The following is a 15,555-nucleotide window of genomic DNA, read 5'->3' as shown; positions in this document are numbered from 1 at the left end:
AAAAACAGCCCCAAAGCATGATGTTTCCACCCCCATGCTTCACAGTAGGTATGATGTTCTTGGGATGCAACTCAGTATTCTTATTCCTCCAAACACGACGAGTTGAGTTTATACTAAAAAGTTCCATTTTGGTTTCATCTGGCCACATGACATTCTCCCAATCCTCTGCAGTATCATCCATGTATCCATTTTGGTAATATATATATATATATATATATATATATATATATATATATATATATATATATATATATATATATATATATATATACACATACATACAAACCCCTTTTCCATGAGTTGGGAAATTGTGTTAGATGTAAATAGAAACGGAATACAATGATTCGCAAATCATTTTGAACCCATATTCAGTTGAATATGCTACAAAGACAATATATTTGATGTTCAAACTGATAAACAATTTTTTTTTGTTGCTAATAATCATTAACTTTAACATTTGATGCCAGGAACACATGACAAAGAAGTTGGGAAAGGTGACAATAAATACTGAAAAGGTTGAGGAATGCTCATCAAACATTTGGAACATCCCACAGGTGTGCAGGTTAATTGGGAACAGGTGGGTGCCATAATTGGATATGAAAACAGCTTCCCAAAAAATGCTCAGGCTTTCACAAGAATGGATGGGGCGAGGTACACCCCTTTGTCCACAACTGCGTGAGCAAATAGTCAAACAGTTTAAGAACAATGTTTCTCAAAGTGCAATTGCAAGAAATTTAGGGATTTCAACATCTACGGTTCATAATATCATCAAAAGTTTGAGAGAATCTGGATAAATCACTCCACGTAAGCGGCATGGCCGGAAACCAACATTGAATGAGTGACCTTCAATTCCTCAGACGGCACCATATCAAAAACAGACATTAATCTCTAAAGGATATCACCACATGGGCACAGGAACACTTCAGAAAACCACTGTCACTAAATAAAGTTTGTCGCTACATCTGTAAGTGCAAGTTAAAGCTCTACTATGCAAAGCGAAAGCCATTTAACAACAACATCCAGAAACACCGCCGGCTTCTCTGGGCCCTTGATCATCTAAGATGGACTGATGCAAATTGGAAAAGTGTTCTGTGGTCTGACGGATCCAAATTTCAAATTGTTTTTGGAAATATTCAACATCGTGTTATCCGGGCCAAAGGGGAAGCGAACCATCCAGACTGTTATACGCAAAGCTCAAAAACCAGCAGCTGTGATGGTATGGGGGTGCATTAGTGCCCAAGGCATGGGTAAATTACACATCTGTGAAGGCACCATTAATGCTGAAAGGTACATACAGATTTTCAAACAACATATGCTGCCATCTAAGCGCCGTCTTTTTCATGGACGCCCCTGCTTATTTCAGCAAGATGATGCCAAGCCACACTCAGCACGTGTTACAACAGCGTGGCTTCTTAAAAAAACGAGTGCGAGTACTTTCCTGGCCTGCCTGCAGTCCAGACCTGTCTCCCATCGAAAATGTGTGGCGCATTATGAAGCGTAAAATACGACAGCGGAGACCCGGGACTGTTGAACGACTGAAGCTCTACATAAAACAAGAATGGGAAAGAATTCCACTTTCAAAGCTTCAACAATTAGTTTCCTCAGTTCCCAAACGTTTATTGAGTGTTGTTAAAAGAAAATGTGATGTAACACAGTGGTGAACATGCCCTTTCCCAACTACTTTGGCACGTGTTGCAGCCATTAAATTCTAAGTGAATTATTTGCAAAAAAAAATTTTTTTTTATGAGTTTGAACATCAAATATCTTGTCTTTGTAGTGCATTCAGTTAAAACGGATTTCCAAATCATTGTATTGCGTTTATATTTGCATCCAACACAATTTCCCAACTCATATGTGTATATATATATATACATACATACATACATACATACATAGGGACAAAGTTTGGGGAATAGAACTTAGAACATTTTAAAATATTTCCAACCTCCCTTTGAATCATAATAAAAACATGACATTGACTTTACGGGCATAAACATTTTGTTAAGATGTTTATTTACAGTTTGATTCAAACAGCAATGTATATTGAATAAGGACAAAGCAAAAAAACAAAACAAAGAAGTGTAATTACAAATGTCACATTTCAATAAGAAGTAAAATAGTGGGGAAAAACAAACATTTAGTTTTCACAAAAATAAAGAGAAGTGTGACTGAGAAGTAACAGTGGACTATGTCTCAGTAAAAAGAAATAGTCAAAAAAAGTATATTTGCATTTTTGGTAAAATTTGAACACAATGTTCTTTTTGCCACAATAAAATAAATCACTTAGCTGGAGGACTTGGGTCAGTGATGTGTGACGGTGGAGTTGAGCAGTCCTGACTTCACAGCTGATTTAGAAGCCTTTGAGAGTTCCCTCTGCGAGGACACAGCAAGAAGTAGAGAACAGTTAAATACATCAATGGTTTGTTCACAACAGCATGACAAATTATTCAAGAGAATTTGGTGGTAAGCATGAATTTGCTAACACGATGAACCATGCAGGTGTCAGTAATTGAAGCAAAAACTGATTTAAGATTTTGTTAGGTTAGGGTTGAGCAAATGTGTTTTGGTGAGTGTTAAAACTGCATTTACCGCAAATTCCGAATAGGAGCCAGCAATAGTGTTAAAGGTGAAGGTGTGATCTTGAGTATCCTGAGACCTGAGTGTGCCACATGGAGTGTTCTGGTTAGGGTGAGTGAGGTTTTCCTTGTTCCGTTCCAGTGCACGTGGAGTCTTTGGGTGTCCAGGGATTCGCAGGCCATGACCCTACAAGTGTTGTTCATCTTGTTTAACATTTGAAAGACTCTAAGTGGACTGTGTGTCCTATACTGTATAGTCACAAAGGATCCCTGTGGGACATTTATCACGGTACCTTGCTGGAAGATGGCGGAGGTTTCTGGATTGAAAACTGACACATGGTACCTCCCATGCCTGAGCTGAGGAAACTGTTAGGAGTGGAGATTGTCGACGTGCCCATCTGCAAAAATGGTCATTGCATGGTTTCATTTTCCACTAATAGACATTCAAATAAATGTACATAAAGTTCAATTCAAGTGACCTTTCTTAGTTTGCCTGTTGTAGGAGTTCCAACTAGCCTCCTTTTGGACGGTGTCCTTACTGCAGTCCCGTACAACATGTCCTCCTTGGTCTGTTTGTTCTTCTTCAATTGCTAACTCAAACAAATAATATTATTGACACCAATGGCTGACTATAGACGATTTTGTCCAAGTGGGGACATACCCTCTCCATTTTCTCCTTCTCCTTCTCAATGTGGTGCTGCTCCCACTGCTGCTGCACATAGTCCAGAAACTTCTGTCCATTTACATAGAACTCTTTACCGTGCTCCTGCTCCCAAGTATCTATTTGGCTCTTCAGTACCTTTTCAAGCTTTGGAAAGGAAACATATTGTCATATATTCAAAATGTGTAGATGACAGCAGAGTGATAAAACACATGATATGGATTTTGAGTAACGTTCTAATAGCTCCATATGCTGGCTACATCCGGTAATGCACAGAAACAGTACCTTGGGCAAACTTTTCTGCAAGTCACTCCTCTGCTTCTCCTCTTTTAGGAGGTTCCCACCTCTGTTGTTGAACCTTGATGGGTCGTTAGCTTTCCTCTGAGATGAGACGTTGCAACCAATCACAGGCAAATACAGCTAAAGAGCGTATTTTTAAGTTTGGTACTTACATCTAGCTCCAGATATAAGGCCCAATTCTCATGCCATTTTGTTACACCTTCAAACAGCTCCTTATGGACTTCGTAATAACTTTTCAGAGTTTCAAATTCGGCCTCATGCAGGTTAAGAAGATCCTCGGTGAAGTCATCTGCGCAAAGAAACAGGCATTAGGAAATGAGCCCCGCACAGTCACTGGACAATTAATTAGGCACACCTGCACAATCTGATTATACTGAATACCAGAACTATTTACTCTGCCTTACTGAAGAGCAATATGGACTAAAATACTTATTGTGATAAATAGTACAGCCTGCTGCCAGAACGATATGTTATTTCAAAATGGTTAGAAAGGCTCTTAATTTGGCTGCTGACTGTGGCAGTGACATTTTCGGTTGTATTTGTTTGTCAAAGTTATCCTTAATTTACTTGATAATTATTGTTTTTGCAGGTAAAGTCATCCTGTGCTTAGATACTTTTTTCATGAGTTTGCAAAAGGGGAAGAAAAATAAAACAAAAAAATATTTTGTGATAAAAATATCAATCACCCCAGTATTGAGTTCTGGATTAGGGTATTATTGCATATTCCTACTATGTTTAGTAAATAGATAGATAGTACAAACCCCGTTTCCATATGAGTTAGGTAATTGTGTTGGATGTACATATAAACGGAATACAATAATTTGCAAATCATTTTCAACCCATATTCAGTTGAATATGCTACAAAGACAACATATTTGATGTTCAAATTGATAAAACATTTTTTTTGCAAATAATCATTAACTTTGTAATTTGATGCCAGCAACACGTGACAAAAAAGTTGGGAAAGGTGGCAATAACTACTGATAAAGTTGAGAAATTCTCATCAAACACTTATTTGGAACATCCCATAGATGTGCAGGCTAATTGGGAACAGGTGGGTGCCATGATTGGGTATAAAAGCAGCTTCCATGAAATGCTAAGTAATTCACAAACAAGGATGGGGCGAGCTGTCGCATTTTACGCTTCATAATGCGCCACACATTTTCCATGGGAGACAGGTCTGGACTGCAGGCGGGCCAGGAAAGTACCCGCACTCTTTTACTACGAAACCACGCTGTTATAACACGTGGTTTGGCATTGTCTTGCTGAAATAAGCAGGGGCGTCCATGATGCTTAGATGACAACATATGTTGCTCCAAAACCTGTATGGACCTTTCAGCATTAATGGTGCCTTCACAGATGTGTAAGTTACCCATGCCTTGGGCACTAATACACCCCCATACCATCACAGATGCTGGCTTTTGAACTTTGCGCCTGTAACAATCCGGATGGTTATTTTCCTCTTTGTTCTGGAGGATACGTCCTCTGCTTTCAAATATAATTTGAAATGTGGACTTGTCAGACCACAAAACACCTTTCCACTTTGCATCACACCATCTTAGATGAGCTCGGGCCCAGCGAAGCCAGCGGCGTTCCTTGGTGTTGTTGATAAATGGGTTTGGCTTTGCATAGTAGAGTTTATACTTGCACTTACAGATGTAGCGACCAACTGTAGTTTTATAAAGTGTTCATGAGCCCATGTGGTGATATCCTTTACACACGGTCGGTTTTTGATGCAGTACCGCCCGAGGGGTCAAAAGTCTGTAATATCGCTTACGTGCAGTGATTTTTCCAGAATCTCTGAACTTTTTGATGATTTTACGGACCGTAAATGGTAAAATCCCTAAATTCCTCGCTTGTTGAGAAATGTTGTTCTAAAACTGCTTGACAATTTGCTTACAAAGTGGTGACCCTCACCCTATCCCTGTTTCTGAATTAGCATTTCATGGAAGCTGCTTTTACACCCAATCATGGCACCCAACTGTTCCCAATTAGCCTGCACACCTGTGGGATATTCCATATAAATGTTTGATGAGCATTCCTCAACTTTATCATTCTTTATTGCCACCTTTCCCAACTTCTTCGTCACGTGTTGCTGGTATCAAATTCTAAAGTTAATGATTATTTGGAAAAAAAAAAGAAAAAAAAAAGGTTTATCAGTTAGAACATCAAATATGTTGTCTGTGTAGCATATTCAAATGAATATAAGTTGAAAATGATTTGCAAATCATTGTATTCCGTTTGTATTTACATCTAACACAATTTCCCAACTCATATAGAAACGGGGTTCGTACTTTGATTCCTTTAGGAGAGTTCCCTCAGGAAAATTTAAAGTGCTACACTACAACTAGTATAGCATGTTTAGCTATTCCTTGTCTGTCAGTGGTAACAATACTTGTAAGAAATGTAGTTTATTTGTCGCCAGCGAATTAGTGACTTGAAATGTGGAGACGTTAGCCATTAGCGAGGACTCTACATTGAGTTGAGGATACGGTCGTTTAGTTGTCGCTGTCATATTTGCAGGAGACAGCTAGAATGTGTCAACTTCATGCATTTTAACAAAACAAGGATAGTAATAAAATATCTATCATTTATACCACGCAACCCTACTCTGTCTTGTGAAAACAATATTAACTTTTGATTGACAGTCAATATGCTTATTATTGTGGTTGTACAGCTATAGCACTACCACTACATCTTACAAATAGATGCTTTTATTTTTTTCAGGCATTTGAAGCACCCTTTGAGGCAAAAAGGAAAACTGACGAAAATAAGAGTCACATTTCTATCAGCACTAAGTGCTGTCATGCAAGCCCCGAAAGAAAAGAAAATCAAGACTACATTTCCTGAAATTGGGTGCATTTCACCTTTATAGATTTCTCATTTACCAACCTCTTTTGGCTGTCTTTTTGACTCTTACATGTCTCATGTAATTTACCACAGATTTTTAGTAGATAATTTTCTAACATCATTATCATTGAAAATGTAATGTAAAATTTCATAACATGCATGCAAAGAACTCACAAAGCTTTCCCATTTGACAACTATCCTGTAGACACACACCCTTGGATAATATCTTTCCGGTGTTGTGAGCTCTGATTACATCTATCACGTCAAAATAAACTTCTCATTGACTACTAATAAATGCTCTACAAACTACAACTGGTTAGGAACTAATAGTGTTTGTATTGGAATCAACCAAATATGATTAGCAGCAGAGTTGAAAACAGTCAATGCTGTGGCTCAGAGAGCAAATGCAGACAACGAGTAAGCTAGCCAATCAATTAATTTACCATGAATTGATTAACGTGGACCCTGCCTTAAACAAGTTGAAAAACTTATTAGGGTGTTACCATTTAGTGGTCAATTGTACGGTATATGTACTGTACAGTGCAATCTATTAAAAAAAGTTTCAATCAATCAAAGCTAGATGATGCTAACTAGCTGTTTTGTTTCAGCAAGTGATCAAGAAACTTTGTATAGATCCTCTTTTTTGACATTTCAATAAAAAACAAAAAACAAAAAAAAAAAACGCAGAAGTGATATTGCATGAAAGCACATGTTTAAAAACACGGGTTTTTGCAGAAATTTCACACGCCTGCATTTGTTTCTTTGTATAGCACCATGGCAAATAGAACAAAAAAAAGGAAAAAATGGATGATCTGCCGTTCAATTGTGCAGGTGTATATACAGTAAATGGTGTGGCCAATGAGTGTTATATGTGCCACTAAAATAAGATGTCATCACCATCTTGATAATGAACAAAATCCTGGCGCTGTTCCTGGCTGTAGAAGCACCGCGTCCAGTAAAGAGAGATTTCTTCTCTGATGGACTCAATCACACTTTTCATGCTCTGGATTTTCAGGAGCTCAAGACGCTGGAGTTCAGCCTGGAGCTTGAAGGCAACAAGGAAGGAATACACACTTTAGGCCAAACAACGTACTACTGTATTATGTGACGCTTGTAGTTTAGTTCTACTTACTGCTTCAATGTTCCTCTTCTTTGATTTGATCATGTGCTCAGAGAAACATTCCCGCTCCTCCTGAGGGATCTTCAGCCTTTCCCACAATTCTTGGATCTTGTTGCCAAGCGCCAGGCAAACAGCCTCATTCTCAGCCTTGCGCTCTTGCAACTGGTACAGGAAAGGACCATTAACATTAGTTTTACACTGGGGCAAGCTACAATAAAAAATGGAAACAAGTATTGCACCTGTCTGAGGAGTTGTTTAAGTGCTTTGATGTTGTCCTTTGAGAGAGTAAATGCCTCCTCATCCTCGCACATCACATCCGTCTCAAAACTGGTTTCGGGCTGGTGATCCAGATCATCCATGCATGCCATGATCTCCTTCTTTGTGCCAACAAATTCTTCATGACGCCTCTCCTGAAGGCAAACATTTAAGATGAAAAAAAGGGAAAAAAAAAAACAAAAAAAAACAATCACAAACACCTTCTCCTTTGTGAGATCATCCAGGTAGACACGAAATGTCTCTAGTTGCTTCAGTGATGGGACTGACTCGGGGCTAATGCTGAAAGGTTTGGTGCACATGATGTCACAAAGCTCACGGTCTTTGGCAACCAGACCCTTTAGCTCATCCACTCTCTGCTTCTTCTGCTGCTTCATCACCTCCAGGTGCTTGCGGCAGTTATTCTCCATCTGCAACATGGTGCAACCCTCCTCCTCCTTCACACGCACCCAGGATATTAGTACAAAACATTTAAGCTGGGTGCACACATTTCCAAAAATGTACCTCAAAGGGGGGCAGCTGAAGTTCATTGCAAAGATGATTAAAATCTTTGCGGCAGGATTCTATGCTATTCAGTAATCTCTTTTGGAGTTCCTCTTCCTCAGCTATCATCAGGTCCAGCAAACCCTACATTGTATGGGAAAGAAAGAATCAAAGTGTAGCAGAGAGTCAGTCATTATTGGGGGGAAATATTAAGTGCCTGTTGATTGCGTCCTTACTTTAATGTGCTTATGCACGTCACTTGTCCTTTGGAGGCGTTGCTCCTCCGGAATTCCTATTTTCTCCCATATATCCTGCAACCTGACAAGAGCTCTGTTGAGGTAAGCAACAGACTCCGCAGCGTGGACTTCACTGGAAGACAAACAGGCCAAACAAAAAGGTATTTGTGTATTCTCTGCTGGTTTAATACAACACGTGTCACTCTAGATCGCGTAATTTTAATAACGACATGGCCGCTGTATCCAGAGTTCAACTGTGTTTCTGTTGTTTTCATCACCACTATACACCAGTACTGATGAATCAGAATCAGAAATACTTTATTAATCCCCGAGGGGAAATTAATATTTTCAGCACAATCCTATTCAAGATCAGACACATTAAACCCACATTAAAACAAGAGGGAAACACCAGGAACACAAACAGATGACACAAGAGCACAGAGCTCCTGCCAACAGCAGCCACTACTGCAGCGCCATCTTGGCAAAAAAAAGTCGAACACATATCCTAGTTTAACCACAATATCGAAATTTTTGGATTCACCAAACATGTGCCACAAGTCTCTAAGTTTACACTCGACAAAACTCCCCCGCAAAACATCTAAGGTGAGTAAAATGTTCAGTGGAATCCCTGTTATGATATAAGTTATATATTTATCTGTGAGTTCGCCACATATCTTTTGAATTGTTCAATTTGCACACCGATTTTTTCTACCTGCCAATTGCCTGTTTATTTGTGATGTGACTCAGTTGAGTCAGACCAGCCATGTTTCCCCAAATTTTCTGTCACTTTCAAGGCTAAATTCATGAATTTAATCAATTAAAAATACACCTTAATTGTGAAACCTCTTTTTTCTGTTTCTTTGTTGAGCAAACATTCCACCCATCCATCCATTTTTCTACCGCTTGTCCCTTTCGGGGTCGCTGGAGCCTAACTCAGCTGCATTTGGGCGAAAGGTGGGCTACACCCTGGACAAGTCGCCATCCCATCGCAGGGCCAACACCGATAGACAGACAACATTCACACACTAGGACCAATTTAGTGTCGTCAACCTATCTCCAGTTGCATGTCTTTGGAAGTGGCCGGGAACCCACGCAGTCACGGGGAGAACATGCAAACTCCACACAGAAAGATACCGAGCCCAGGATTGAAACCAGACCCTTTGTGTTGTGAGGCACACACACTACCCTCTGTTCCACCGTATTGCCCAGCGAACGTCACAAGGATACCAATTAGTTTTAGGTATTCAGAAAGTTATGACATTTTGAAATGTCGGATTTCACAAAAAGGTCACACCTAAAATCTTGACAAAAACGGTCTTAGTATTGAGAAGTTGACCAGAAATGAGTGCATTTTCCCCGGTTTTAATAATTCATAACATGAAAATCATACTCCTATAACTGCAATTTCTTTTAAGACATGAAATGACAATACTGGTTTCATGTAAATCACTAAATATTTAAAAAACACACACACGCACCTACAACCAAAAGCATTAGATCAATGTACGGCCAGAGGGCTGGTTCAGGCCCTCCAACAGGTTTTATCCAGCCCGCGAGATGAGTTTGCTAAGTATAAAAATTTACCTGAAATGTTTTGAATGAAAGAAATGGCTATTCTAAATGTGTCCACTGGATGTCGCAATAGCAATTTTTGTATCTTTGTCGATCAGGGGTCTCAAACTCACTTCACCTGGGGGATAATGGATGCAGTCTGGGTGAGGCTGGGCCGTGAGAAAATATTTCTCAAAAAAAATGTTGCATACTCCTGAGCATTAAAATATTTCCTCCAAAAAATGTTGCATACTCTTTCCTCATAACGAACCTTTCACTTCACCGCAGGCTTTGAAAAAGACACGTTTGAGGTTGTGGAATATATTTGTATTTAGCTGACGCACGGAGAATAATGTTATTTCCACAATATGTAGTTCCGCTTTTCCTTCCTACAGCCACACGGTGGTCAGCGGATAACAGCCGGGAAAGTACCGGGATAGCGAACGCAAAAAAGTGACGGCTCCTGGAGTGTTATCCGGCGTCATATAGAAATATATGTAGTGTTCGTGTGAGGCAAAGCAAATTAAACAATAAAAAAACAAATAAATGGGTTGTACTTGTTTAGCGCTTTTCTACCTTCAAGGTACTCAAAGCACTTTGACACTACTTCCACATTTACCCATTCCCACACTGATGGAGGGAGCTGCCATGCAAGGCACTAAACAGCACCCATCAGGAGCAAGGGTGAAGTGTCTTGCTCAGGACACAACGGACATGACGAGGTTGGTACTAGGTGGGGATTGAACCAGGGACCCTCGGGTTGCGCACGGCCACTCTCCCACTCCCAATTTGTCTAGGTTATCAGGGACTGTTATTACTGACGGACAGACAGATGTCACAGTGTGACTGCAGCCAGGCACGTAAGAAAACCCTCGTCTCCATGGCAACGTCTCTGTCGCTTTCACTCATTTGCGGCTTTTCCACGAACACAAGGGTAGGCAACCCGGAACGTTGAAAGAGCCATTCATACAAGAGTCACGGGCCGCACTAACATTAAATTTTCATAATAAGATGAAGGCTCCCTGCGATGAGGTGGCGACTTGTCCAGGGTGTACACCGCCTTCCGCCCGATTGTAGCTGAGATAGGCAACAGCGCCCCCCGCGATCCCAAAGGGGAATAAGCGATAGAAAATGGATGGATGGAATAAGATGGGGGCCAAAATTGGCCCGTGTGTCTGAGACCCCTGTTGTAGATGATGCAACATATGTACAAAATAAAGCACATTACGTTAGTACATGAGTCAAGGAAAATGATCAAACTACATAAATAACATCCTGTAATTTGATATAATGTTTTATCTTGAGTCAATGAGTTGACTGATGAACACTATCAAATAATATATTCAGAAAATATGAATAACAACGAGTACATTTTTAATCGGAACATGTAAGTGCAATGAAAACCCAACAACATTACGATTTGTACATTTTCAGAATGTGATGCTTCTACTTTTTTTTTAAAGAAAAGTATTTGAAATTGTCTTTATTTTTAAGTTATGGTGCTGTGATTCTACCCGTCCGGCCCACTCGGGAGTAGATTTTTCTCCTTGTGGCCCCCGATCTAAAATGAATTCGACACCCCTGCATTATTCAAGTTTATTCACAATACTATATAACAATTTCAATAGTAGTAAATATCATCAATTAAAGATGTTGGTACGTAAAAATGTCCCCCAAATAAGCTAGAAAAAGCTTTTGACAGGGGGTCCAGAGGACAGTATATATGTGGAATGATGAAATATGAAACATGGTAGCAAGCACAACAACAAAAACAACAACTCTATATAATAAACACAAGATAACAGTACTAAAGCAAGCATACACATACATTCATTCAACCATGCAAAACCCAACAGTAGTCTACCCCACATGAGGCATTAAAGATAGGTGGTTAATAGATAAGTTGCCGGTTTCTTTTTGAAGTTGGAGAATGGATACAGCATCTTGAGGTTCTCATTAAGCTGGTTCCAAATGTTTGGTCCCCTGCATACAACACTTCGAGCGGTGCACGCTAGTAAACCATGTTTGCCTAATGTCAGATCTAAGTTACGAGTGTTGTGGGCATGCTGTGGATGGTAGATAGGGACCAAGCTACAGAGCCTAAGATTCAGCCTGTAAATGACTTGATAGGTTAAAGTTAAAAGTACCAATGATTGTCACACACATTAGGTGTAGTGAAATTTGTCCTCTGCATTTGACTCATTCCCTTGATCACCCCCTGGGAAGTGAGGGGAGCAGTGGGCAGCAGCGGTGCCGCACCCGGGAATCATTTATGGTGATTTAACCCCCAATTCCAACCCCTTGATGCTGAGTGCCAAGCAGGGAGGTAATGGGTCCCATTTTTATAGTCTTTGGTAAGCAAGCATGTTGATAAATATTGATCTCTGTCAGTCTTAAGAGATGATATTTATGGAATAGATGTCGAGTGGGGGCATTAAACTTGGACCATGACAGGGCCTGTATGATTTTCTTTTGCATGGATTCTAATTTGTGAAGGTACGTAGGGAAGGTGCTACACCAGATGATATTACAGTCGTTTAGATGTGGTTCAAAGACAGTTTTACATAGGGTAAGTAGAGCATAAAGAGAAAGATAATGCCGAAGGTGAAAGAACAGGCCAACATATTTGGATAGTTTGTTTAACAGATGGCTAATGTGACATTTGAAATTGAGGTATTCGTCAATGATAACCACCAGGAATTTTGCGGAGTACACTCTCTGTATTTCCTGCCCATTGATGTTGATATGGCAGTGCTCAGTATTTGTCCGGTTTTTATTAGAATTAAATGGGATACATTTGTTTTATTTACATTAAGTGAGAGCTTATTGCATTTGAACCAGGAATCCACTTTCACAAGCTATGAATTGACAGTTACTTGTAGATCCTGTAGGCTCCTGTGTGAGGTAAACAAATTTGTACCATCAGCAAAAATTATTTCATGAAAAGTTTCGGAGGAGTTTACGAAATCATTTATGTATAAGACAAAAAGGAGGGGGCCCCAAGATGGATGGATCCCTGGGGAACCCCATAATTTATGGTCATACAGGGTGAATTGTGATCATTGACGCATACACATTGTTGCCTTCCGTATAGGTAAGAACGGAACCAATCAAGAGGTACCCCTCTGACACCATAGTGATATAGCTTGTACAATAAGATCTCAAAAGTCTAGTGTCAAAGGCCTTGGACAGATCCCCAAAAAATGCCAAAAATGCATTTTCCTTCTTCAATACAGTCATTTACCTTTTCCAAAAGATCGAGTATAGCCATACAGGTGGTGCTTTTTTTTACAAAAACCATATTGGGAGAGGACAAGGATATCTAGTTTTTCTAAAAAGCCATTCAGTCGGTTATAGAACACTTCCTCAAATATTTTTGAAAATGTTGGTAAAATTGAAATTGGCCTATAATTGTTCATATTATTTTTATCACCTGATTTAAAAAATGGAATTACTTTTGCCACTTTGGGTACAATGCCAGCACTAAGTGACAGGTTTTAACAGTGACAAAGAGGATTTGTGCTCACATTTGCTATGGCTTTCAAGATTTTGCTACATATCCCGTCCACTCCAGCTGTATGTGATGACTTTAGGGCCATAATGATCGTATAAAGCTCATTGATGTCAGTTGGCTGCATGAAAAAGGAGCTAAGGTAGCTGCCTGATAACAATTCTTTAAAGGAATACCCTGGCGGTTGACTTGTATTAGATAGGTTTTCCCCAATAGAAGCAAAACAATTATTAAAACTATTGGCAAGATCAGCCCTATTTGACCCTGTATCCGGAACAACAGTGGCTTTATATCACTTGTTGAGAACAGTATTCAACAGGTTCCATGTTCTCCTACAATCCCCCTGCGATGCTTGTAATTAAATCGTCTTTAACTGGCGCGGCAGATTTCTAACCATTAGCGTACTTGCAAGAACTAGCTAGCATTACACGCCCTTTGCCAGAAAAGGTAACAGAGGAATGTATTTTAAACACGATAAACACGACCGAGAAAGCTCTGACGGTGTCCACTTCCACAAAAGCCCAGTAGTAGTCAGACTCCAGACCACATATAAACAAGTTAGCCACCCTATTCAGTTAGCTAGCTAGCCAACTGAATGTATCCGCGCTGCTGTTATACCAACATGGTTACACTTTACTAAAGATAAAACACCAACCTCATTCTCATGTTGAGTATTAAAAAAAAAATATTCCCAAAGGGAAAGTGAGAATTCCGCTAAAAACACACGTTGGTCTGGTTGCCTCGCCTCTAGTTCGGCGTTCGTCGAAGGACTACTTCTGTCGACTCAAGCTATCGTTTGAAATTCGCAGCAGCAGGACGTCAGGGCTCTGATTGGCTGAGTATGGTGACGTCAGAAGTAAAACTTCCGGGCTACTTTTTCTTTTCTTTAATGGCGGTTGGCAAGCAACCTTCTAGTGTGCATTACCGCCACTTACTGTAATGGAGTGTGGACCGAGGTGAATCCCTACTCTAGTGGTTCTCAACCTTTTTTCAGTGATGTACCCCCTGTGAACATTTTTTTTAATTCAAGTACCCCCTAATCAGAGCAAAGCATTTTTGGTTGAAAAAAAAAGAGATAAAGAAGTAAAATACAGCACTATGTCATCAGTTTCTGATTTATTAAATGCCTACTGAAACCCACTACTACCGACCACGCAATCTGATAGTTTATAAATAAACAATGACAAATTTACATTGCAACACATTCCAAGACGGCCTTTTTAGTTAACTAAATTACAATTTTAAATTTCCCGCGGAGTTTCTTGTTGAAAACCTCGCGGAATGATGACGCGTGCGCGTGACGTTATTGGTTGAACGGACATTTTTAGCCCAGCACCACTTTGGCTAAAAGTCGTCTTTTTTCATCACATAATTATACAGTATTTTGGACATCTGTGTTGCTGAATCTTTTGCAATTTGTTCAATTAATAATGGAGACTATAAAAAGAATGTTGTTGGTGGAAAGCGGTGGATTGCAGCTGTGACGTCATGCGCACATCGTCTGCTACTTCCGGTACAGGCAAAGCTTTTTTATTAGCGACCAAAGGTTTGCAAACTTTATCGTCAATGTTCTTTACTAAATCCTCTCAGCAAAAATATGGCAATATCGCAAATTGATCAAGTATGACAGATAGAATGGACCTGCTATCCCCGTTTAAATGACAAAATCTCATTTCAGTAGGCCGTTAAATTGTATAACAGTGCAAAATATTGCTCATTTGTAGTGGTCTTTCTTGAACTATTTGGAAAAAAATATATAAAAATAAATATAAACTTGTTGAAAAATAAACAAGTGATTCAATTATAAATAAGATTTCTACACATAGAAGAAATCATCAACTTAAAGTGCCCTCTTTGGGGATTGTAACAGAGATCCATCTGGATTCATGACCTTAATTCTAAACATTTCTTCACAAAAAAATAAATCTTTAACATCAATATTTATGGAACATGTCCAAAAAAAATCTAGCTGTCAACACTGACTATTGCATTGT

General features: G+C 39.5%; 1 protein-coding gene across 2 annotated transcripts; it reads right to left on the bottom strand.

The window, feature by feature from the left end:
• Positions 1 to 1,980: 1,980 nt before the first annotated feature.
• Positions 1,981 to 14,385, bottom strand: LOC133563241 (protein regulator of cytokinesis 1-like). Of its 2 annotated transcripts, none has more exons than XM_061917263.1 (14): positions 14,217 to 14,385; positions 8,500 to 8,632; positions 8,285 to 8,407; positions 7,984 to 8,217; positions 7,747 to 7,917; positions 7,520 to 7,669; positions 7,285 to 7,432; positions 3,690 to 3,826; positions 3,523 to 3,618; positions 3,238 to 3,384; positions 3,056 to 3,166; positions 2,870 to 2,974; positions 2,657 to 2,763; positions 1,981 to 2,373 (listed from the first exon to the last, which is right to left on the bottom strand). In XM_061917263.1, the coding sequence occupies exons 1-14, from the start codon at positions 14,225 to 14,227 to the stop codon at positions 2,340 to 2,342; spliced, it is 1,707 nt and encodes a 568-aa protein (XP_061773247.1). In that variant the 5' UTR covers positions 14,228 to 14,385; the 3' UTR covers positions 1,981 to 2,339. The 2 variants fall into 2 exon arrangements, with proteins under 2 accessions (XP_061773247.1, XP_061773246.1); XM_061917262.1 differs by having other exon boundaries at positions 2,590 to 2,763; positions 14,217 to 14,384.
• Between the last annotated feature and the right edge of the window lie 1,170 nt (positions 14,386 to 15,555).

The sequence above is a fragment of the Nerophis ophidion genome, linkage group LG12 (genome assembly GCF_033978795.1).
Source record: "Nerophis ophidion isolate RoL-2023_Sa linkage group LG12, RoL_Noph_v1.0, whole genome shotgun sequence".
NCBI lineage: Eukaryota > Metazoa > Chordata > Actinopteri > Syngnathiformes > Syngnathidae > Nerophis > Nerophis ophidion.
The sequence above is the reverse complement of the archived record's forward strand: the minus strand, read 5'-3'. Positions and strand labels throughout refer to the sequence as shown.

Excerpts from the sequence above, each read along its gene's own strand:
- LOC133563241 (XM_061917262.1), bottom strand. Across the intron at positions 8,218-8,284 it reads TTCAGCTGCCCCCCTTTGAG|GAGGAGGAGGGTTGCACCAT; the intron begins GTACATTTTTGG and ends GTGCGTGTGAAG. Across the intron at positions 7,918-7,983 it reads ATGATCTCACAAAGGAGAAG|GAGAGGCGTCATGAAGAATT; the intron begins GTGTTTGTGATT and ends GTTTGCCTTCAG.